Genomic DNA, 25,182 nt, shown 5'->3' with positions numbered 1-25,182 from the left:
AGCTGCCTGTCAGTAAAGCGCAGAGAGCTGTCACCAGGGATGAAAACTAACAGAGAAATGGGCTCAATACACTTTAACACCCTGTAACAAAGAGACCAAAGAGACACTCTAAGAAAGTTCCCAACACTACAACAGGAAAGCATAGAAAAGCATAGAGCCGACTGAGTGATATACACTTCTCTGTTCCTCTTTTTCCAGACTTCTCATTTCCTTTACTGTGCCAAGTACATAGTGAATGCAGATGGGAAATAAGAGAGTAGCTAACCAACATCATTAACTTTAGAGAGAGCCGTGTCTCTCTCTAAAGAGAAAGACAACAGAAATTGATTGGAAGGCTTTCGGCTTTTTGCTGTTGTTGTTTAATCAGTGACCCGGTGTCTCTAGTTTAATGGAGAGGGTAGAGATGGGGCTGTGTGAGACTGGATGAAAGATCAGTGAGCAGGCAGAGAGATGGAGTGATGCAAGGTGGAAATGAAAAAGTGACTGAACTTCAGTAAAGGGTCGATCTGAACAAATAGAAGTAGATGAATCTGCTAGAAGGGGAATTCATCCACTGAGGTGATGGAATGAATGATGTCTTATAAAGTATAAACAAGTACTAAAGGGAGTGCTATGAACTCTTAATGAGCAAAGCTCTGTGTGACAAAGTACCTGTTTGTTTGTCCTTCTTTTCCCTTTGAACTGAAATGGGAAGACAAACCCAACAATTAACAACTATAAATTAATATGTCATCAAAACACTGCAAATCAAACCAATCAAATCACATCAAACCAGTAAAAACCACACAAACTGTATGCTTGAATCAGGTTGCAGAGTAGCCTCAGTCAAGCCATCAACTACTAAGGTATGTGCAGCATGGCACCATAGCCCACTAGTGCTTCAGCTTCAGTACCACATAGTCCAGGAATAGAACTTCCATAGCAGACTCAACAAAAAAATAATCCCCACAGCAGATCACTACAGCAGTACAAACTGAGAGAATCATAGTCTGATGCTGCATTGGGCTACAGCCCTTTGCAGTAAGCATGGAGCATGTGTTCTTAAACCCATCAAACCAACATCAATAACTGATCAATAACTCGCCCTCTGCTACCGACCATGACGGTTAATACTGATCATTATTATGGTGTGATTTGTCACCATTGTTCACCAAAGCAATATTTTGTGTTCAGTATTGGTAAGTAATTAATAAGAGTGCTCTTGTAGTTTTATCATGACTCATGAGGTACAGTGCCTTGCGAAAGTATTCGGCCCCCTTGAACTTTGCGACCTTTTGCCACATTTCAGGCTTCAAACATAAAGATATAAAACTGTATTTTTTTGTGAAGAATCAACAACAAGTGGGACACAATTATGAAGTGGAACAACATTTATTGGATATTTCAAACTTTTTTAACAAATCAAAAACTGAAAAATTGGGTGTGCAAAATTATTCAGACCCTTTATTTTCAGTGCAGCAAACTCTCTCCAGAAGTTCAGTGAGGATCTCTGAATGATCCAATGTTGACCTAAATGACTAATGATGATAAATACAATCCACCTGTGTGTAATTAAGTCTCTGTATAAATGCACCTGCACTGTGATAGTCTCAGAGGTCCGTTAAAAGTGCAGAGAGCATCATGAAGAACAAGGAACACACCAGGCAGGTACGAGATACTGTTGTGAAGAAGTTTAAAGCCGGATTTGGATACAAAAAGATTTCCCAAGCTTTAAACATCCCAAGGAGCACTGTGCAAGCGATAATATTGAAATGGAAGGAGTATCAGACCACTGCAAATCTACCAAGACCTGGCCGTCCCTCTAAACTTTCAGCTCATACAAGGAGAAGACTGATCAGAGATGCAGCCAAGAGGCCCATGATCACTCTGGATGAACTGCAGAGATCTACAGCTGAGGTGGGAGACTCTGTCCATAGGACAACAATCAGTCGTATATTGCACAAATCTGGCCTTTATGGAAGAGTGGCAAGAAGAAAGCCATTTCTTAAAGATATCCATAAAAAGTGTTGTTTAAAGTTTGCCACAAGCCACCTGGGAGACACACCAAACATGTGGAAGAAGGTGCTCTGGTCAGATGAAACCAAAATTGAACTTTTTGGCAACAATGCAAAACGTTATGTTTGGTGTAAAAGCAACACAGCTCATCACCCTGAACACATCATCCCCACTGTCAAACATGGTGGTGGCAGCATCATGGTTTGGGCCTGCTTTTCTTCAGCAGGGACAGGGAAGATGGTTAAAATTGATGGGAAGATGGATGGAGCCAAATACAGGACCATTCTGGAAGAAAACCTGATGGAGTCTGCAAAAGACCTGAGACTGGGACGGAGATTTGTCTTCCAACAAGACAATGATCCAAAACATAAAGCAAAATCTACAATGGAATGGTTCAAAAATAAACATATCCAGGTGTTAGAATGGCCAAGTCAAAGTCCAGACCTGAATCCAATCGAGAATCTGTGGAAAGAACTGAAAACTGCTGTTCACAAATGCTCTCCATCCAACCTCACTGAGCTCGAGCTGCTTTGCAAGGAGGAATGGGAAAAATTTCAGTCTCTCGATGTGCAAAACTAATAGAGACATACCCCAAGCGACTTACAGCTGTAATCGCAGCAAAAGGGGGCTGAATAATTTTGCACGCCCAATTTTTCAGTTTTTGATTTGTTAAAAAAGTTTGAAACATCCAATAAATGTCGTTCCACTTCATGATTGTGTCCCACTTGTTGTTGATTCTTCACAAAAAATACAGTTTTATATCTTTATGTTTGAAGCCTGAAATGTGGCAAAAGGTCGCAAAGTTCAAGGGGGCCGAATACTTTCGCAAGGCACTGTACATAATAAGAGAATGAACAGCAATCCTAACTGGTACTCTGATAATGTCTCAGTACTGTTACTTTTAGGATCTGACTCTTGAGGTTGTAGGATCAATAAAACATAATTAGCGTTGTAGCAATATTGACACTGAGAGTTAGAGTTGAGAGAGTGAAAAGAGAGAGAGAGAGAGTGAAAGGAGAGAGAGTTGAGAGAGTGAAAGGAGAGAGAGAGAGAGTTGAGAGAGAGAGTTGAGAGAGAGAGAGAGTGAAAGGAGAGAGAGAGAAAGGAGAGAGAGAGAGAGAGTGAGAGAGAGTGAGAGAGAGAGAGAGTGAAAGGAGAGAGAGAGAATGGAGAGAGAGAGAGAGAGAGAGTGAAAGAAGAGAGAGAGAGAGAGAGAGTGAAAGGAGAGAGAGAGAAAGGAGAGAGAGAGAAAGGAGAGAGAGAAAGGAGAGAGAGAGAGAGAGAGAGAAAGAAGAGAGAGAGAAAGGAGAGAGAGAGAGAGAGAGAGAGAGTGAAAGGAGAGAGAGAAAGGAGAGAGAGAAAGGAGAGAGAGAGAGTTGAGAGAAAGGAGAGAGAGAGAGTTGAGAGAGAGAGAGAGAGAGATAGAGAGAGAGATAGAGCAGAGAGAGCAGAGAGAGAGAGAGAGAGAGTGAGAGAGAGAGAGAAAGGAGAGAGAGAGAGAGAGAGAGAGAGTGAAAGGAGAGAGAGAAAGGAGAGAGAGAGAAAGGAGAGAGAGAGAGAGTTGAGAGAAAGGAGAGAGAGAGAGAGTTGAGAGAGAGAGAGAGAGAGAGAGAGAGATAGAGCAGAGAGAGCAGAGAGAGAGAGAGAGAGTGAGAGAGAGAGAGAGCAGAGAGAGAGGCAAAAAGAAAGACTGGTTAGTGTAAGAGAAAATCAAACTAGGGAAATTGAATATAAATACAGAAAAAAATAATTGAACTGCAGGTCATCAATAACGAACCGCCCCAAAGCTCTGTTCTGTTGTAATGAACGGAGCTGAATAGCCTCTCTCTCAAACACACACACAGTGTTCTCTCAGGAGTGTCCCGTAATCAGACGGTCAGACAGTGATCAGGTAAACCTGAGAACCAGAGCAGTGGTTATTATTTGAGCAATATTATTAATTGGGATGACAGGTAGCCCAGTGGTTAGAGCGTTGGACTCGTAACTGAAATTTTGCAAGATCAAATCCCTGAGGTGACAAGGTAAAAATCTGTTGTTCTGCCCCTGAACAAGGCAGTTAACCACCTCTGCTATTCAGCCTCTCCACTGTTCCTAGGCTGTCATTGTAAATAAGAACTTGTTCTTAACTGACTTGTCTAGTTAAATAAAAAATACTTATCCCTGGAAAAGTTTTTCTAAATCTCTATTATGATACAAGACTTTCCTTCTCCTCTGTGTATTTGTAATAAGAGCAGTATTCTGGGCTGCTGTGGTATTTATTTATTCATTAGTGTCACACAGTAAGTGGCTAAGTAAGTGGCTAGAACAATCAGTGGGATGCTGCTGAAATCTTGAAATCATGAAAGAGAAACAGCATTCCATTAGTATTTGCATGTGCAGATGCCTACTTGTTGGAGATGTAAATAAAAATTATTTTTTTATATTTTTTTATAATATGTTTATTTTACAATAAAAAATCAAATAAAAAAGACAGCAATACTAACAATGACATTCATTGTACTGTTGAATGGGATGGCCAATTTAGAGGACAAAACAAAACTTAACTCACACATACACAAAATAAAACTAAATCCTATTAGGTGGTACATGTATAAGAAGACAGCATATAGTCATTACAAGCAGTGTAGTTAAGCCAAAAATAAATGTTGAGTGGAGTACAGCACAGAGTAGCAGCAGATCGTCAACCCAGTTATGAAGCGGGACTAGACCATTTATCCAGTATCGGCTGCCCTATTTTGTAAAACATTGGACTTCTATTGGAGGTATTGTATCTAATCTTTTCCATATGTATTACATTCCATAAATCCCGTAACCACATTTCAAAGGTAGGTACAGTCTCCAGTTTCCAAAATTGCAATATGAGCCTTTTGGCTAATAGAGTACAAAGAGAGACAGCTTTCCCTTCGTGGTTATTCCCATCAACTGTACCAAACAGAGCAGTCAATGGGTCTGGGGCTAGAACTCTATCAAAGGCTCTAGATAAAATAATCAAAAATGAGAGCCCAGTAAACATGTAACTTAGGACATGTCCAGAATAAGTGGGTCAACGTCCCCTCATCCTGCTTGCACCTCTCACACAGTTTTATTTTTGAGTAATGTAACCTGTGTATCACCTTAAACTGTACAAGGTTGTGTCTGGCATTCACTGAACTGTGGTTTATATTCCTGAGAGCTTCTACCCAGTCCTCATCTGAGATTTCTGACCCAAGTTCTTGTTCCCAAGCCCTTTTAATGGTGTCTGTGGATACCTCTATGTGGGCCTGTAGCACATCATACAGTCTAGAGACCGACCCTTTGAATGGGGTTTGACAAGGATCAAGCTATCTAATGTAGGACTATTTGGCTTCATGCCATACTGTGGGATATGTGTCCTTTCGAAATTCCTGATTTGGAGGTATCTGAAAAAATGTGTTGTTGGCATGTTGAACTTTCCCTGTAATTGTTGAAATGAAGCTAACTGACCATCTATGTATAGATTACCAATTGTTGTGAGCCCCTTCTCCCTCCACTGTGAAAACACCACATCATCCAATGCAGGGTGGAAAGCATGATTCAGGCAAATCGGGCTGTCAATGTATACAGTGGGTATGTTAAGAAAATACCTAATCTGTTTCCAGATCCTAAGCGTATGACAAATGACTGGGTTAGAGTCATAAGTGGATTTTTTCACATATGATGGGCTATTAACAAGTGCAGGGAGTGAGGAACGTTGACAGGAGGCCTGCTCAATCAAAAGCCATGCAGGCATATCCTTCTGTCTCATCGCAGGTAAACTTTCCCTCCAGAAAGACACAATGTTCAGATTAGCAGCCCAATAATACAGTTTAAAGTGAGGAAGGCCAAAGCCCCCCTCTATTTTGTACTTGCATAAATGCTTCTTTTAAATTCTGGCTGCCTTGTTATCCCATAAAAATGGAGTTACTATTGAATCCAGTTTCTTAAAATAACTTTGTGGTATGAAATTGGGTAGACATTGGAAGAGGTAAAGAAACCTGGGTAGGACAACCATTTTAATAGCGTTTATACGACCAACCAAGGAGATAGGCAGAGTTTTCCAAAAATCTATATTTTGTTTAAGCTGATATATTTTCATGTCCCAATTCGCTTTCAATAGCTGATCAAGGTCTCTTGTCACTACAATGCCAAGGCTTGTGAACTTGTCCATCACTGTTCTAAACGGGGTAGATTGCAGAAATTGCATATCCACAGGCCGTGATATTGGCATCAACTCACTTTTTTGCCAGTTTATCTTGTAGCCAGAGAAGGAGCCAAATGTGTTTATCAAGTTAAGTAAGGGTGGAATAGAAGTTTTAGGCTTGGACAAAAACAAAAGAACATCGTCTGCATATAGGGAAATTTTGTGCTGTGTGTCCTTTATTTTAACAGAAGCTATATCGGCACATGCCCGAATGCGAGTAGCAAGGGGTTCCATGGCTATAGCGAAGAGAGCAGGCGAAATAGGGCACCCCTGTCGGCACCCCTTGAACAAGCGGAATGACTGCGACATTTCTTGATTGGTTACCACGGACGCCATTGGGTGTGCATAAATAATTCTTATCCAATTAAAAAATTCCTTTCCGAACCCGAAGTGCTCCAGAACCGACATCATATAATTCCACTCAATCCGGTCAAACGCCTTCTCTGCATCAAGAGCTATTACCACTGCCTCAACCTTATGATCGTGATACATTACGTTGAAAAGACGTATCAAATTGTAGTGTATATGTCGGCCCGGGATAAAACCTGTCTGGTCAGGGTGTATGATGTCAGAAATATATGTTTTCAATCGGTTTGCCAATATCTTTGTCAACACCTTGTTTTCTATGGGGAGTAACGACACAGGGCGATAAGACGACATCTCCATGGAATCTCTATCTTTTTTCAAGATCAGTGCTATTGTAGCCTCATACAGTGTTTGTGGGAGTTTGGCATTTTCTTTGGATTGTTTAAACATTCACAACGTAAGTGGAGCTAGACTGGCGCAGTACTTCTTATAGAATTCTATTACATATCCATCGGGCCCAGGGGCCTTGCTGTTTGGAAATTGTGCTATCGCTGTGTTAATTTCCTCCAACGTTATCCCTGCATCGAGTGCAGAAGCTGCCCCCCTGTCTAGTTCAGGAAGTTCACATTCAGCGAGAAAGCGTTCCATAGTTTGTGGATCAGTAGCATCACATTTTGATTGATATAGCTCTGAGTAAAACTGCACAAACATTTATTAATATCCTGTGGATCTGTTACTATTTTACCCTTCTTGTCTTTTATTTTGTCAATAGCTCTAGATGCCTGTACATGCCTTAGCTGTCTTGCTAATAATTTATGTGGTTTGTCACCCAGTTCAAAATAACTTTGTTGCGTTCTAGCAAGTAAAGAGCCCACCCGTTTCGAAAGGATGGTATTGTATTCAGATTTTAACTTCGTGATCTTCTCAAGGACTGTATACGAGGAATTCGTCCTAAAAACGTTCTCCTGTTCCCCTAACTCTCTTTCAATTTCTCTTAGCCTAGTATTGGCGCGTTTCTTCCTCTCTGATGTATAAGAAATAAAGTAACCTCTAATCACAGCCTTTAGAGATTCCCAAAGGGTGGAGTCGTCAACATCCCCCGTGTCGTTAGTTCCGAGGAAAAAGGCAATCTGCTCCTTCAAATACTGACAAAAATCCTCATCTTTCAGCAGGTATGCGTCTAAGTGCCACGGTCGCCGACCTGTCGACATATTGTCGAGTTTCGGCACCATGGACACAGGAGAGTGGTCCGTAATTAGAATAGGGTGATAGGTAACCGACTCAGCTGCTGAAATTAGTTTGGAGTCCAACAAAAAATAGTCAATTCTGGAATATGATTTATGAACTGATGAAAAGAAAGAGTAATCCCTGTCTGTTGGGTGCGTCAGTCTCCAAATATCGACAATGTTAAGGTTTGTCATCAATGTATTTAGACAGACACTGGCATTTGATTGCTGAAGTGACCTTGATAGCTGTTTATCTAAAAGAGGATCTAATGTACAGTTAAAGTCCCCTCCAACAATAACACTTGTATCCAAGATATTTGGTATGTCCTTAAATACCCTTTGAAAAAATAATGGATCATTGAAGTTGGGTCCATATAAATTGACCAAGGTCACTGGTTTCGAATTCAGTGTACCAGCCACAATAATATACCGACCATTAGGATCTGAAATCGAGGATGAGTAAACAAACGGAATGTTTTTCCTTATCAGGATTGCTACCCCTCTCGCTTTTGCATCAAAGTTAGACTGGTATATCTGACCGATCCAGCCGACTCGTAGCTTGGCCTGAGCGGAGCGTTTAATAAGAGTTTCTTGAAGAAACACTATGTCAGCACCCAGTGATTTAAGATGAGAAAAAACCTTAGCTCGTTTCACCACATGCCCTAAGCCATTACAGTTCCAGCTGACTATCTTTATTCCACCTGGTCTACTCTGTGCTCTGTCACTATGTGGCATTTCTTATTTTAGAGGAAATTGTTGCTGTCATACAAAACTCAGAGGAAAAACGTCCCGCCGTGCGGGAGCTTGTCATGCCACCTGTACTAATAATAAACGTGAACATAAAACACAGACCCCATCCCCCCTCCCATCCCTTTACTGAGTGACTTCCCCAAACGAAGCACTCCTTGGCTAACACACAAACCTTAGGGTGTCTAGACATACCGCTTGAACTAACTCGTCGTCTATAGATGCTCCGCATATACGCTAATATTAAATAACACTTAACACTTAACTCTCACGTTAGGGGGTGAGTGGCGCTAAAACATGATGTGCCAAACAATGCTATATTAGCCACAACATCTCACCAATCATAAGTCCGAAATTCTGATCTTCTAATCGAAAAGCCATAGTCCGGAAATCCAAACACATTCCTGGCCTGTATTTGGTCATTTAGCCGGCTGACACAGCCGTTCTGTATCCTCAGCCAGGGAACTTGCTTGTCAAGAACAGATCGGCCTCTTTTGGGTTGTCAAACATACGTGTTGATCCCTCGACTGTCACCTTAAACCGGGCTGGGAAGAGGAATCCATATCGGATGTTGGCCGCCCTGCTTTTGTTGCGTCATACTCTTTCCATTGGTTCCTCACCTCCAAGGTAAGATCTGGGTAGAAAGACACCCTGGCTCCGTTGAAGTTAAGGGGGAACTTTTGACTAGCCAGCTTGAGGATGAGATCCCTGGTCTGGGGATAGTGCAGCCGTACAATGAATGGCCTTGGTGGCCCGCCCTTGGCCGGCTTCGTTGCCTGAGATCTGTGTGCGCGGTCGATCAGGATGGCCGTTTTGAAGTGTTCACTCCCCAGCAGGGCCGGTATCAGCTCCGAGACAAATTCAGTGGGTTTCCCTTTCTCAGTGTCCTCCTGGATGCCACATATTCGGATGTTCTGGCGTCTTGAATGCGACTCGAGCATTTCCAGTCGGGCTTTAAGGGTTTTGTTGTCATTTTTGAACGTTGCGCACTGTTTCTCTATGTCCTGTAGCCTGGCCTCACGATCGACTGTCGTTTGCTCAACCCCATGCACCCTTCTCTGAGTTGCCTTCACAGTTTCGGCCAAAGTCCCAATACTCTTTGAGATATCAGCCAACCTTGTGTCCACCTTCTTGCTTAGTGAGTTTATGGCAGCCAGTATGTCACTTTGCGTAGGCTCTGTGGGGGGCTCTTGGAAGCTAGCCTCTTCAGCTAACTCCTCGTGGGTTGGCGACGTTGAAATTGGTTCGCTGTCTATCTCATTCAAGTTATCTTGTTTAGCGCTCCCTTTTCTGGTGCCTTTTCCCTTTGTCATATTTGTTTGAAGATATAGGTCGTGAGAGGTTAAGATAAATAATAATTTGTTTAAAAATGGAGCGGAGCTCTAGCAAAACACGTCTACTCCATAGCACGCTCTCTAGCACCCCCCAGATGTAAATAATTGAACGCCTAACAAACGATGACAGAAAGAGAAAGAGAGAAATAACGGGAGGAGGAAGAGAGATTTGAGAGAAACAATTCAGCAGTTGACTGGGGAAGGAGGGAGGAGGAAGGAGGGAGGAGAGGCTGAATAGCAGAGGTGGTTAACTTTCAACAGGCTTTCTCTGAATACCCCTCTGTTTTAAAATGTTCATTCTGCTCAACCCCAAAAGAGTCTGGTATTGAGTGGTGATCTATTCCCACACCATGGCTTTGGACAGGAAGTCAGAGAGGGTCATTCAGTCAGTCAACATGTGGGAGGAACACAATGGAACATAATGCACAGGCAATACACCACAGCAAGACACTACAAAACACAAAACACTGCACTCAGACAGAAGACCTTGAGGGAAAACAGTGACATAAAACACAACACGGAACATTGAGTTGTAAGAGATTCTTGCAATCTAAAGTTACCTCTACAACTATAGCATTTGATGTCTACAACTAAAGCTCTAACCGACTATAAGTACTTCAAACAAGACACAGCTTCAAACCAAGAACACATTGCTACAGTAACAATAAAAGACTCCAGAACATTCTACCAGTGCTACTGTAAGTTCACATAGACCTCATATGAATAAAGACCCTTAAGTCTACGTTAAAGACATAAAATACTTCCTAGATCTGTCATTTGTTGGCACTGCCGTGTGATACACTGATACAGATGAAAAGACTCCACAACACAACACCATCACAATGCTGTTTGATGTGCCACCAACCTGTTGCATTGTGGGTATGATCAAAGGTGGCCTTTGAAAGCATGACGACCCCAGGCTGGCACAGAATGAGCTTGCTTACATCCCAACACAAAACTAACAAAATTATTGAACGAATTAAACAAAAGCCTAACCAAATTAACATTCAAAATAATCCCTGCCTCGGTTTCCTCCGCTTTGCAAAGGAATACATGTTATGTAAGTTTACACCAGCTCCTGACAGAGCTGGTGTAACTGCGTCAGGTTTGAAGGCCTTGCTCGCATACGCCTTTTCAGTTCTGCCCACAAATTATCTATAGGTTTGAGGTCAGGGCTTTGTGATGGCCACTCCAATACCTTGACTTTGTTGTCCTTAAGCCATTTTGCCACAACTTTGGAAGTATGCTTGGGATCCTTGTCCATTTGGAAGACCCATTTGTGACCAAACTTTAACTTCCTGAATGATGTCTTGAGCTGTTGCTTCAATATATCCACATAATTTTCCGTCCTCATGATGCCATCTATTTTGTGAAGTGCACCAGTCCCTACTGCAGCAAGAGTCAGACCCACCCCCACAACATGATGCTGCCACACCCGTGCTTCATGGTTGGGATGGTGTTCTTCGGCTTGCAAGCATCCCCCTTTTTCCTCCAAACATAACGATGGTCATTATGGCCAAACAGTTCTATTTTTGTTTCATCAGACCAGAGGACATTTCTCCAAAAAGTACGATCTTTGTCCCCATGTGCAGTTGCAAAGCGTAGTCTGGCTTTTTTATGGCGGTTTTGGAGAAGTCGCTTCTTCTTTGCTGACTGGCCTTTAAGGTTATGTCGATATAGGACTTGTTTTACTGTGGATATAGATACTTTTGTACCTGTTTCCTCCAGCATCTTCACAAGGTCCTTTGCTGTTGTTCTCGGATTGATTTGCACTTTTCGCACCAAAGTCCATTCATCTCTAGGAGACAGAATGCATCTCCTTCCTGAGCGGTATGACAGCTGCGAGGTCCCATGGTGTTTAACTTGCATACTATTGTTTGTACAGATGAACGTGGTACCTTCAGGTGTTTGGAAATTGCTCCCAAGGATGAACCAGACTTGTGGAGGTCTACAATTTTGGCTGATTTCTTTTGATTTTCCCATAATGTCAAGCAAAGAGGCACTGAGTTTGAAGATAGGCCTTGAAATACATCCACAGATACACCTTCAATTGACTCAAATAATGTCAATTAGCCTATCAGAAGCTTCTAAAGCCATGACATCATTTTCTGGAATTTTACAAGCTGTTTAAAGGCACAGTCAACTTAGTGTATGTAAACTTCTGACCCACTGGAATTGTGATACAGTGAATTATAAGTGAAATAATCTGTCTGTAAACAATTGTTGGAAAAATGACTTGTGTCATGCACAAAGTATATGTCCTAACCGACTTGCCAAAACTATAACAAGAAATTTGTGGAGTGGTTGAAAAACGAGTTTTAACTACTCCAACCTAAGTGTATGTAAACCTCCGACTTCAACTGTAGTTCACGGACCAGAAATACATCCTTCTGGAGTGCAGAGAAGGGGGCAAAGCCTGGAGCTGTGTACCCGTGGGGTTCAGTTGGTAGAGCATGGCACTTGCAATGCCAGTGATGTGGATTCAATTCCCAGGGGGGACCAGTACACAAATGTATGCACTGGCTGCATCCCCTTTGACTTCAGAATGCAGTTTCCTCTTCAAGAAGCCAACACTTGACTCCTCTGATGTGAAAAACTACTGATCGGTATCTTTCCTTTCCAAAACACTGGAGCTTGCCGTCTCTGACCAACTCTCTTGCTATCTATCTCAGAAGAATATTCTTGACCCTAACCAGTCAAGCTTCAAGACGGATCACTCAACAGAGACTGCTCTTCTCTGCATGTGTCACAGAGGCTCTCCACACTGCTAAAGCTCTCATCTCTGCATGCCTGGCAGATGTCTCAGCTTGGATGTCGGCCCACCACCTCAAGCTCGGCAAGACAGAGCTGCTCTTCCCCCCGGGAAAGGCCTGCCCTCTCCAAGACCTCTCCATCACAGTTGACAACTCCACGGTGTCCCCCTCTCAGAGTGCAAAGAACCTTGGCGTGACCCTGGACAACACCTTGTTGTTCTCTGCAAACATCAAAGCAGTGACTCGCTCCTGCAGGTTCATGCTCTACAACATTCTAGACCCCATCTCACACAGGTGCTAATCCAGGCACTTGTCATCTCCTGTCCGGACTAGTGCAACTCACTGTTGGCTGGGCTCCTGCTTTTTATATTTTAAACTTTTAATGAAACCTTTGTTTACCTAGGTAAGTCAGTTAAGAACAAATTCTCATTTAAAATTACAGCCTACCCCAGGCCAAACCCAGACGATGCTGTGCCAATTGTGCACCGCCCTACGGGACTCCCAATCTCGTCCGGGATGTGATACAGCCTGGATCTAACCTGAGACTGTAATGACACCTATTATACTGAGATGCAGGGCCTTAGACCACTGCGCCACTATCAAAACCCTGCAACTTCTCCAGAACACTGCACCCCAACTGGTGCTCAACAGTCCCAAGTTCTCCCACGTCACCACACTCCTCCGCACACTCCACAGGCTTCCAGACGAAGCTTGCATCCACTAAAAGACCATGTCACTTGCAAGAGGAACTGCCCCTCCCTAGCTTCAGGCTATGCTCAAAACCCTACACCCCAACCCGAGCATTCCATTCTGCCACCTCTGGTCTCTTGGCCCTCCCACCCCTATCTTCACCCCAGTTCCAATTCAGCCCAGTCCAAGCTCTATTCTGTCCTGGCAGTCCAATGGTGGAACAAGCTTCCCCCTGAAGCTAGGACAGCAGAGTCCCTGCCAATCTTCCTAAAACTTCTGAAACCCTACAAAGAGTAGCTCTAGATAAGAGTGTCTGCTAAATGACTCAAATGTAATTGTAAACTGGTGTGTGTGTGTGTGTGTGTGTGTGTGTGTGTGTGTGTGTGTGTGTGTGTGTGTGTGTGTGTGTGTGTGTGTGTGTGTGTGTGTGTGTGTGTGTGTGTGTGTGTGCAATCAAAGGGATAAAGAGCAATTAAAAGGCCAGTGAAACCCCTTTCTCATTTTTCTTATCTATCACTTTACCATGGTAGCTCAGACCTGGAGACCGCACACACACACACACACACACACACACACACACACACACACACACACACACACACACACACTCCATCTCTCTCTTATCCTTTGTCTATGCCAATGTCAAGAACAGAAGTCCTCCTTCCTAAACTGTACCAATGTTGGAATTTGGGATGACCTTTAAACCACATGTAATGCTATCATTACAGACAGGGTGGTCTAAGTTGCACCAGTAAACTACACAGTCTTCATCTTCTGTTTGATATGTACTGTACAAGGCTCCAACTCTCATTAACTCTGACCCAAATCTGGCTGCTCAATAAGGTTAGGATTATGTCTCTTAGCCTTCTGCTTCTCCCCTGATCTATTGTACGGTAGGCAATAAAACCATCTTAATGAATCTCCCACACACCAGATTCCTCTAGCAATAAAAACATCTTAATTAACAGTCTATTGACTGGAAGTATAACTTGAGCTTGAGCTTTCTCCTAGGTATAGGACAGACACTTCAAAACCTTATTCCTTATGATACATTTTTTTCACTGCCTGTTTTGCCATTTATGAATGTGTTATTCAATGGGTTTAAAATCGCTAAATTACCCATGGTATGACCATCTTAATACAGTTCCATATGCTAGCCTGGCAATAAAACCATCTTAATACAGTTCCATATGCTAGCCTGGCAATAAAACCATCTTAATACAGTTCCATATGCTAGCCTGGCAATAAAACCATCGTAATACAGTTCCATATGCTAGCCTGGCAATAAAACCATCTTAATACAGTTCCATATGCTAGCCTGGCAATAAAACCATCTTAATACAGTTCCATATGCTAGCCTGGCAATAAAACCATCGTAATACAGTTCCATATGCTAGCCTGGCAATAAAACCATCTTAATACAGTTCCATATGCTAGCCTGGCAATAAAACCATCTTAATACAGTTCCATATGCTAGCCTGGCAATAAAACCATCGTAATACAGTTCCATATGCTAGCCTGGCAATAAAACCATCTTAATACAGTTCCATATGCTAGCCTGGCAATAAAACCATCGTAATACAGTTCCATATGCTAGCCTGGCAATAAAACCATCGTAATACAGTTCCATATGCTAGCCTGGTAATAAAACCATCTTAATGAATATCACACACACCAGATTCCACGACCTCTTACCATGGACATCTAGCCCTTAGCAATTGCATAATCATAAAACATAATAAGCCCTGTGATTGTAATTATTCTACATGAAATAGAAAGACCATTCTGGTGTGACATTGATTTAGATTTAAGGGCCGGTATGGAATGACTTCTGTTTCATCATGGTGAAATGTCATCATACATAGAACGTGAGATGATAATAAATTAAGTTTATGATGTAATACTGCCTTAGGGTGACAGACGATGCGGTCTCAGGGACAAATTAGTTGCTTTGATTCCAAGGTACTAGTGTGCGTGTGTGTGTGTCCTACTCCCATGTCACTGAAAAAAACACTCTCTCATGAACACGCGCACACTCAAACATGCAAGACGGCACTGCTGCAACCCAAAGAGGAGAGACACTGCAACCCAAACAGCATATGGTACCTTGAGTTCACACTGTTTTTGTCCTCCTCTTCATTCTCCTCCCTGTAAGGAGCACCAACCCAGACAGGTTAATACAATGGCATCAATGCCCATTGACATCATCAGAGTGGTTCCATGAGGTCATCATTGTTCCTCCAGTACTGTATTGTGTGTTTTCCATCAGTATGTCATCACTCTGTGTGGGTTCACTGGGCTTCTCTCTCACACAAAATCTCAGCTCTCCTCTGTGCTACTCTACTGTACTGTACCACTGACAGGACTAGCTCTTTGTTGCCTCGATAGTTAGGAGATGACAGGTGCCCTCGTCTAGCACCAAGGACAGAGGTGTGTGTTTATGTGTGTGTGTGTGTGTGTGTGTGTGTGTGTGTGTGTGTGTGTGTGTGTGTGTGTGTGTGTGTGTGTGTGTGTGTGTGTGTGTGTGTGTGTGTGTGTGTGTGTGTGTGTGTGTGTGAGTGAGTGAGTGAGTGAGTGGTGAGTGAGTGAGTGAGTGAGTGAGTGAGTGAGTGAGTGAGTGAGTGAGTGAATGAGTGAGTGAGTGAGTGAATGAGTGAGTGAGTGAGTGAGTGAGTGAGTGAGTGTTTTTTTTTGTACCATCATCTTTGAAATGCAAAAGAAAGACCGTAATGTATTTTTACAGCCCAGGAGCAATTTAGATTTTGGCCACTAGATGGCAACCGTGTGTGTGCCACGCTTTAGACTGATCCAATGAACAATTACATGTCTGTTCAAAATGTTGTATTAAGACTGCCCAAATGTGCTTAATTGATTTATTAATACATTTTCAAGTTCATAATTGTGCACTCTCCTCAAACAATAGCATGGTATTATTTCACTGTAATAGCCACTGTAAATTGGACAGTACAGTTGGATTAACAAGAATTTAACTTTCTGCCCATATCAGATATGTTTATGTCCTGGATTTTTTTGTTTGTTACTTACAACGTCATGCTAATGACATTAGCATACGTTAGCTCAATGTCCCGCGGGGGGAGGGGGTGGCACCGAACCCGTAGGACGTTAAATGAGGAAGACACATTTCAGTTGACTGACTAGGTATCCCCCTTTCCCTTTTCTCCTCAGCCTGGATATTTTTTTACAGGTCTCATAAACCACAGATCAGCTCTATGGGGACACACTATAAAAACTCTGTTCTGTCCAATAAAACCCACTAAATCAGTACATCTAAACTCTAGGAGATGATAACTGTATGTGTCAGTTCAATAGATTTTCATGAGGATTCACAGACAGAGCCCCATTCCATTGTAATGCCCAGTTGACTCCCACTACAAACTGTCTAGTCAGGAGGATGGAGATTCTCATGGTGAGAGACTCACTCTAATACATCCAAATACAGTGGCTGATGTATGGTCCCAACCACACACAGATACACTCACACACACACACACACACACACACACACGCACGCACGCACACACACACACACACACAGACATATAGACACACGCACGCACACACAAACACTTAACATGTGTTATGATAATGGGTTAGGGAACCTAGCCAGGCAAACCAGCCAACAGGAAAATAAATGCTGTCTACACCGTCTTAGCCTACACACTATTCAACAGAAAACACAATAACACACCACATTGAGTACAGTTACATGCACACGAGAATACAATTATGGTGGAGAGTCAGATTAATATAATAGTTAGTTTAAAACCTTTACATGCTTTGAAAGAAAAACCATTTCCCAAATAATCCTGTTTACATAAACACCCTCTGAAATCAGGCAGCCTGATGAGACGATTGATAATTGTAGATAATCGCTAATCAAAGCAAATGTTCTACCACAGCGACCGTGTTATTTTTGCAAAGGCTATAAGATTCAGGCATACAAAGTTTGTATGTGAAAACCATTTCTAAAATGCATACTTTCAGGTCTTTTCCGAAGTCACTTCCCTCATAAGAGGGAGGCTTGCCCTATACATTGTACATGTACAGACCAAATAGATGAAATACACCACTGAAACTGCTTACATGTTAGGGATAATCATTGAAGGGCTATGAGCTCAATGGAAAATAATGAATGACGCGGAAGGTGTGTTCCAAGGAGAGGGAAACTATAACCTTCCATGGAGTTGCATTTTATTTGATTATCCCTTTCATACCATGGTTATAATTGAACACATTTGCCGCTGGAAATGGAATTATGCCGTGCTGATATACCGTGCATTATAGGGAAATAATGCATGCTCTAGAATTTCCTTCAACAGTATTCAACAATGCCATGATATACAGTGCCTTTGAAAAGTATTCAGACCCCTTGACTTTTTCCACATTTTGTTACGTTACAGCCTTATTCTTATATTGATTCAATTGTTTTTTTATCCTCAATAATCTACACACAATACCCCATAATGACAAAGCAAAAAAAGGTTTTCAGAATTGTAGCTAATTTATTAAACATAGAAAACTGAAATATCACATTTACAGAAGTATTCAGACCCTTCACTCAGTACTTTGTTGAAGCACCTTTGGCAGTGATTACAGCAATAAGTCTTCTTAGGTATGACGCTACAAGCTTGCCACACCTGTATTTGGGCAGTTTCTCCCATTCTTCTCTGCAGATCCTCTCAAGCTATCAGGTTGGATGTGGAGCGTTGCTGCACAGCTATTTTCAGGTCTCTCCAGAGATGTTTGATCGGGTTCAAGTCCGGGTCTGGCTATGCCATTCAAGGACATTCAGAGACTTGTCCCTAAGCCACTCCTGCGTTGTCTTGGCCATGTGCTTAGGGTCATTGTCCTGTTGGAATTTGAACCTTCACCCCAGTCTGAGGTCCTGAGCGCTCTGGAGCAGGTTTTCATCAAGGATCTCTCTGTACTTTGCTCCGCTCATCTTTGCCTCGATCCTGACTAGTCTCCCAGTCCCTGCTGCTGAAAAACATCCCCACAGCATGATGCTGCCACCACCATGCTTAACCGTAGGGATGGTGCTAGATTTACTCCAGACGTGACGCTTGGCATTCCAGCCAAATAGTTCAATCTTGGTTTCATCAGACCAGAGAAGCTTGATTCTCATGTTCTGAGATTCTTCAGGTCCCAAGCGGGCTGTCGTGTGCCTTTTACTGAGGAGCGGCTTCCGTCTGGCAACTCTACCATAAAGGCCTGAATGATGGACTGCTGCAGAGATGGTTGTCCTTCTGGAAGGTTCTCCTATCTCCACAGATGAACTCTAGAGCTCTGTCAGAGTGCCCATCGGGTTCTTGGTCACCTCCCTGACCAAGGCCCTTCTCCCCTGATTGTTCAGTTTGGCTGGGCAGCCAGCTCCAGAAAGAGTCTTGATGGTTCCAAACTTCTTCCATTTAAGAATGATGGAGGCCACTGAGTTCTTGGGGACCTTCAATGCTGCAGGAATATGTTATACCCTTCCCCTGATCTGTGCCCCAACACAATCCTGTCTCGGAGCTCTACTGACAATTCCTTCAACCTCATGCCTAGGGTTTTGCACTGTAAAGTGTGGAACCTTATGTAGACATGTCAGAGTGTGCGCAACCGGTCGAAGGAAGTCAGGTGCAGGAGAGCAGAGATAAGTGAACAGGCACACATTTTTCAGGCAGAGGAAAACAATTAAACGCAAATGCGTCACAACACTCCGGCCCATGGAAAAAAGCGAGCGCACAAATTACCCAAATGGGTACACATTTTTTTTTAAACATGGGTTAACACAATACCCGGCGCAAAACCAGCCTGTAGCGTCACACACGTACCGAACGAACAATACCACACACAGACATGGGGGAAACAGAGGATAATATACCAGGTGTGCGAAAAACAAGACAAAACAAATGGAAAATGAAAGGTGGAGCGGCGATGGCTAGAAGACCGGTGACGTCGACCGCCAAACGCCGCACGAATAAGGAGAGGGACCGATTTCGTCAGGAGTCGTGACATGCGGCTCCAGCAGCGCGCCGACACCGGCCCCGGGGACGACCTGAAGGACGAGGTGCAGGGCGGTCTGGATGGCGACGGTGGAACTCCTGCAGCGGCCAACACGAACTCCACCGGAACCCAACATCTCTCCTCCGGACTGTACCCCTCCCACTGCACGAGGTAATGAAGGCCCCCCGCCTGACGCCTCGTATCCGGTATGGAGCGAACGGAATACGCCGGGGCCCCCTCGATGTCCACAGGGGGCGGAGGAAACTCCCGCACCTCAGACTCCTGGAGCGGGCCAGCCACCACCGGCATGAGGAGGGACACATGGAACGAGGGGTTAATATGGTAATCAGGGGGGAAGCTGAAACCTGTAACTAACCTCGTTCAGTCTCCTCAGGACTTTAAATGGCCCCACAAACCACGGCCTCAGCTTCCGGCAGGACAGGCGGAGGGGCAGGTTTCGGGTCGAGAGCCAGACCCAGTCCCCTGGTGTGAACACCGTGGCCTCACTGCAGTGACGGTCTGCGCTGGCTTTCTGGTGCAGCACGGCCCGCTGGAGGTGAACATGGGCGGCGTCCCTCGATCTGACTCAGATGCCAAGGCGCCAGAACCGGCTGGTACCCCAGTACGCACTGGAAGGGGGAGAGGTTAGTGGAGGAGTGGCGGAGCGAGTTCTGAGCCATCTCGGCCCAGGGCACGAACGCTGCCCACACCCCCGGCCGGTCCTGGCAATAAGACCGCAGAAACCTACCCACATCCTGGTTCACTCTCTCCACCTGCCCATTACTCTCGGGGTGAAAACCCGAAGCAAGGCTGATCGAGACCCCCAGACGTTCCATGAACGCCCTCCAGACACTCAACATGAACTGGGGACCCCGATCAGACACTATATCCTCAGGCACCCCGTAGTGCCGGAAGACGTGCGTAAACAAGGCCTTCGCGGCCTGTAGGGCCGTAGAGAGACCGGCCAGAGGGAGGAGACGGCAGGACTTAGAGAAACGATCCACAACGACCAGGGTCGTAGTGTTCCCCTGTGAGAGGGGAGATCGGTAAGGAAATCGACCGACAGGTGCGACCATGGCCGCTGTGGAATGGGTAAGGGGTGTAGCTTACCTCTAGGCAGGTGCCTAGGAGCCTTACACTGGGCGCACACCGAGCAGCGGGAAACATAAACCCTCACGTCCTTGGCCAAGGTGAGCCACCAGTTTTTCCCACTCAAACAGTGCACCATCTGACCGATGCCTGGGTGACTAGAGGAGGGTGACGTGTGGACCCAATAGATCAACCGGTCACGGACAGCAGACGGAACATACAGACGCCCAGCGGGACACTGGAGGGGAGCGGGCTATGCACGTAACGCCTGCTCAATGTCTGCGTCCAGCTCCCACACTACCGGCGCCACCAGGCAGGAGGCTGGGAGTATAGGGGTAGGATCCATGGGCCCCTCCTCTGTGTCATACGGCCGGGACAGTGCGTCTGCCTTCACATTTTGGGAACCTGGTCTGTAGGAAAGGGTGAACACAAAACGGGTAAAAAACATGGCCCACCTTGCCTGACGAGGATTCAGTCTCCTCGCTGCCCAGATGTACTCCAGGTTGTGGTGGTCAGTCCAGATGAGACTGTAAAGTGTGGAACCTTATGTAGACATGTCAGAGTGTGCGCAACTGGTCGAAGGAAGTCAGGTGCAGGAGAGCAGAGATAAGTGACCAGGCACACTTTTTTCAGGCAGAGGAAAACAATTAAACGCAACTGCGTCACAACACTCCGGCCCATGGAAAAAGCCAGCGCACAAATTACCCAAATGGGTACAAATAACAAAAACACGGGTTGACACAATACCCGGCGCAGACTGTAGACTGGGGCAAAACCAGCCTATGTACAAGTACCGAACGAACAATACCACACACAGACATAGGGGGAACAGAGGATAATATACACGTAGAGCAATGAGGGGATGTAAACCAGGTGTGCGGGAAAACAAGACAAAACAAATGGAAAATGAAAGGTGGAGCGGCGATGGCTGGAAGACCGGTGACGTCGACCGCTGAACGCCACCCGAACAAGGAGAGGGAGCGACTTTGGCGGGAGTCGTGACAAGACAGGTGTATGCCTTTCCAAATCATGTCCAATCAATTGAATTTACAACAGGTGGACTTCAATCAAGTTATAGAAACATCAAGGATGATCAATGGAAACAGGATGCATCTGAGCTCAATTTCGAGTCTCATAGCAAAGGGTCTAAATACTTATTTATGTAAATAAGGTATTTCTGTTAGTTTTTTTATTATAAATTAGCAAACATTTCTAAAAACCTGTTTTCGCTTTGTCATTATGGGGTATTGTGTGTAGATTTCTGAGGGGGAAAAAATGTCATAAATTTTATAATAAGGCTGTAACGTATCAAAATGTGGAAAAGGTCAAGGGGTCTGAATACTTTCCGAAGGTACAGTAAATCCTAATAATTCAAAGGATTGCCCAGAAAAACAGGTGTATTAATTGATGTATGCTTACTTCGATTTTGAACTTACGCCGAGCCGTTTAAGATAAGCAGAGTAAAGTGTTTACATGACTCCTTCCATACTCAACCTACTGCCATAATCAATGTTCAATTTATGTTCTATGTTTGAGCTGCTTTTTAAAGCAAAAGCTGAATTGAAAACATTATTGTCATTGTTCAATTCAATTATCATAATAGCAAGCTATGACTGATGGTTCGGTTGGATACACTAGCAAGTCTGTTTATTTGGTTAACAATGCAACTTACTAGCTTACTAGCTACTTCAGTGGATGAACACATTTCTACCTGCAAATGAACACATTACTAGTGGCAAATGTGTTCAATTATAGCCATGGAATGAAAGGGATAGTCAACGAAGGGCTATGCATTCTATGGAAAATAATGCAACTCCATGGAAGGTTAAAGTTCCACTCCGTTACTGCAAAACACACCTTCAACATTGTTAATTATTTTCCACGGAACGCATAGCCCTTCGTTAATTATCCCTTACATAATTCGATAGATTGCTCAGAAAATCAGGTGTATGTTTAATTTGATTTTGACCTTATTCACATTAACATAAGGAGAGTGGTGTTTACATTACTATTTACAAACTCAGCCTACTACCATAACATCAAATTATTAGTGTGCATGTAAATGTACTCGCTGAGAGAGCAGGCTATTAGTCATCAGCAGACAGCACTGCGTGGAAGCTGAAACATACTGCTGTAACACATTCACTCCCTACTGACTGGAGGCTGAAACATACTGCTGTAACACATTCACTCCCTACTGCCTGGAGGCTGAAACATACTCCTGTAACACATTCCCTCCCTACTGCCTGGAGGCTGAAACATACTCCTGTAACACATTCCCTCCCTACTGCCTGGAGGCTGAAACATACTGCTGTAACACATTCCCTCCCTACTGACTGGAGGCTGAAACATACTCCTGTAACACATTCCCTCCCTACTGCCTGGAGGCTGAAACATACTGCTGTAACACATTCCCTCCCTACTGACTGGAGACTGAAACATACTGCTGTAACACATTCCCTCCCTACTGACTGGAGGCTGAAACATACTCCTGTAACACATTCCCTCCCTACTGCCTGGAGGCTGAAACATACTGCTGTAACACATTCCCTCCCTACTGCCTGGAGGCTGAAACATACTCCTGTAACACATTCCCTCCCTACTGCCTGGAGGCTGAAACATACTCCTGTAACACATTCCCTCCCTACTGCCTGGAGGCTGAAACATACTGCTGTAACACATTCCTCCCTACTGCCTGGAGGCTGAAACATACTCCTGTAAAACATTCCCTCCCTACTGCCTGGAGGCTGAAACATACTGCTGTAACACATTCCCTCCCTACTGCCTGGAGACTGAAACATACTGCTGTAACACATTCCCTCCCTACTGTCTGGAGGCTGAAACATACTGCAGTAACACATTCCTCCCTAATGCCTGGAGGCTGAAACATACTCCTGTAACACATTCACTCCCTAATGCCTGGAGGCTGAAACATACTGCTGTAACACATTCACTCCCTACTGTCTGGAGGCTGAAACATACTGCTGTAACACATTCCTCCCTAATGCCTGGAGGCGGAAACATACTCCTGTAACACATTCACTCCCTAATGCCTGGAGGCTGAAACATACTGCTGTAACACATTCCTCCCTACTGCCTGGAGGCTGAAACATACTGCTGTAACACATTCCCTCCCTACTGCCTGGAGGCTGAAACATACTCCTGTAACACATTCCCTCCCTACTGCCTGGAGGCTGAAACATACTGCTGTAACACATTCCCTCCCTACTGCCTGGAGACTGAAACATACTGCAGTAACACATTCCCTCCCTACTGCCTGGAGGCTGAAACATATTGCTGTAACACATTCCCTCCCTACTGACTGGAGGCTGAAACATACTGCTGTAACACATTCCATCCCTACTGCCTGGAGGCTGAAATATACTCATGTAACACATTCCCTCCCTACTACCTGGAGGCTGAAACATACTGCTGTAACACATTCCTCCCTACTGCCTGGAGGCTGAAACATACTGCTGTAACACATTCCCTCCCTACTGCCTGGAGACTGAAACATACTGCAGTAACACATTCCCTCCCTACTGCCTGGAGGCTGAAACATACTGCTGTAACACATTCCCTCCCTACTGACTGGAGGCTGAAACATACTACTGTAACACATTCCATCCCTACTGCCTGGAGGCTGAAATATACTCATGTAACACATTCCTCCCTACTGCCTGGAGGCTGAAACATACTGCTGTAACACATTCCCTCCCTACTGCCTGGAGGCTGAAACATACTGCTGTAACACATTCCCTCCCTACTGCCTGGAGGCTGAAACATACTACTGTAACACATTCCATCCCTACTGCCTGGAGGCTGAAACATACTCCTGTAACACATTCCCTCCCTACTGCCTGGAGGCTGAAATATACTCATGTAACACATTCCCTCCCTACTGCCTGGAGGCTGAAACATACTGCTGTAACACATTCCCTCCCTACTGCCTGGAGGCTGAAACATACTACTGTAACACATTCCATCCCTACTGCCTGGAGGCTGAAACATACTCCTGTAACACATTCCCTCCCTACTGCCTCGAGGCTGAAACATACTGCTGTAACACATTCCCTCCCTACTGTCTGGAGGCTGAAACATACTGCTGTAACACATTCCCTCCCTAATGCCTGGAGGCTGAAACATACTCCTGTAACACATTCACTCCCTAATGCCTGGAGGCTGAAACATACTGCTGTAACACATTCCCTCCCTACTGCCTGGAGGCTGAAACATACTGCTGTAACACATTCCCTCCCTACTGCCTGGAGGCTGAAACATACTCCTGTAACACATTCCCTCCCTACTGCCTGGAGGCTGAAACATACTGCTGTAACACATTCCCTCCCTACTGCCTGGAGACTGAAACATACTGCAGTAACACATTCCCTCCCTACTGCCTGGAGGCTGAAACATATTGCTGTAACACATTCCCTCCCTACTGACTGGAGGCTGAAACATACTGCTGTAACACATTCCATCCCTACTGCCTGGAGGCTGAAATATACTCATGTAACACATTCCCTCCCTACTGCCTGGAGGCTGAAACATACTGCTGTAACACATTCCCTCCCTACTGCCTGGAGGCTGAAACATACTACTGTAACACATTCCATCCCTACTGCCTGGAGGCTGAAACATACTCCTGTAACACATTCCTCCCTACTGCCTGGAGGCTGAAATATACTCATGTAACACATTCCCTCCCTACTGCCTGGAGGCTGAAACATACTGCTGTAACACATTCCCTCCCTACTGCCTGGAGGCTGAAACATACTCCTGTAACACATTCCCTCCCTACTGACTGGAGGCTGAAACATACTGCTGTAACACATTCC

General features: G+C 44.4%; 1 protein-coding gene across 13 annotated transcripts in view; it reads right to left on the bottom strand.

The window, feature by feature from the left end:
- otofa (otoferlin a) overlaps window positions 1-25,182 on the bottom strand; it is a 128,033-nt gene that overhangs the window by 54,023 nt on the left and 48,828 nt on the right. For 11 of the 13 annotated variants that reach the window (XM_042300877.1, XM_042300882.1, XM_042300878.1 and 8 more), the window contains one exon: window positions 15,356-15,397. The exons of the other annotated variants lie outside the window; for them this stretch is intronic. In XM_042300877.1, coding sequence (XP_042156811.1) covers window positions 15,356-15,397 — 42 coding nt within the window. The remainder of the gene's footprint in view (window positions 1-15,355; window positions 15,398-25,182) is intronic. 13 annotated transcript variants of the gene reach the window in all.

Source organism: Oncorhynchus tshawytscha, linkage group LG18 (assembly GCF_018296145.1).
Source record: "Oncorhynchus tshawytscha isolate Ot180627B linkage group LG18, Otsh_v2.0, whole genome shotgun sequence".
NCBI classification, from domain to species: Eukaryota; Metazoa; Chordata; class Actinopteri; order Salmoniformes; family Salmonidae; genus Oncorhynchus; species Oncorhynchus tshawytscha.
The sequence above is the reverse complement of the archived record's forward strand: the minus strand, read 5'-3'. Positions and strand labels throughout refer to the sequence as shown.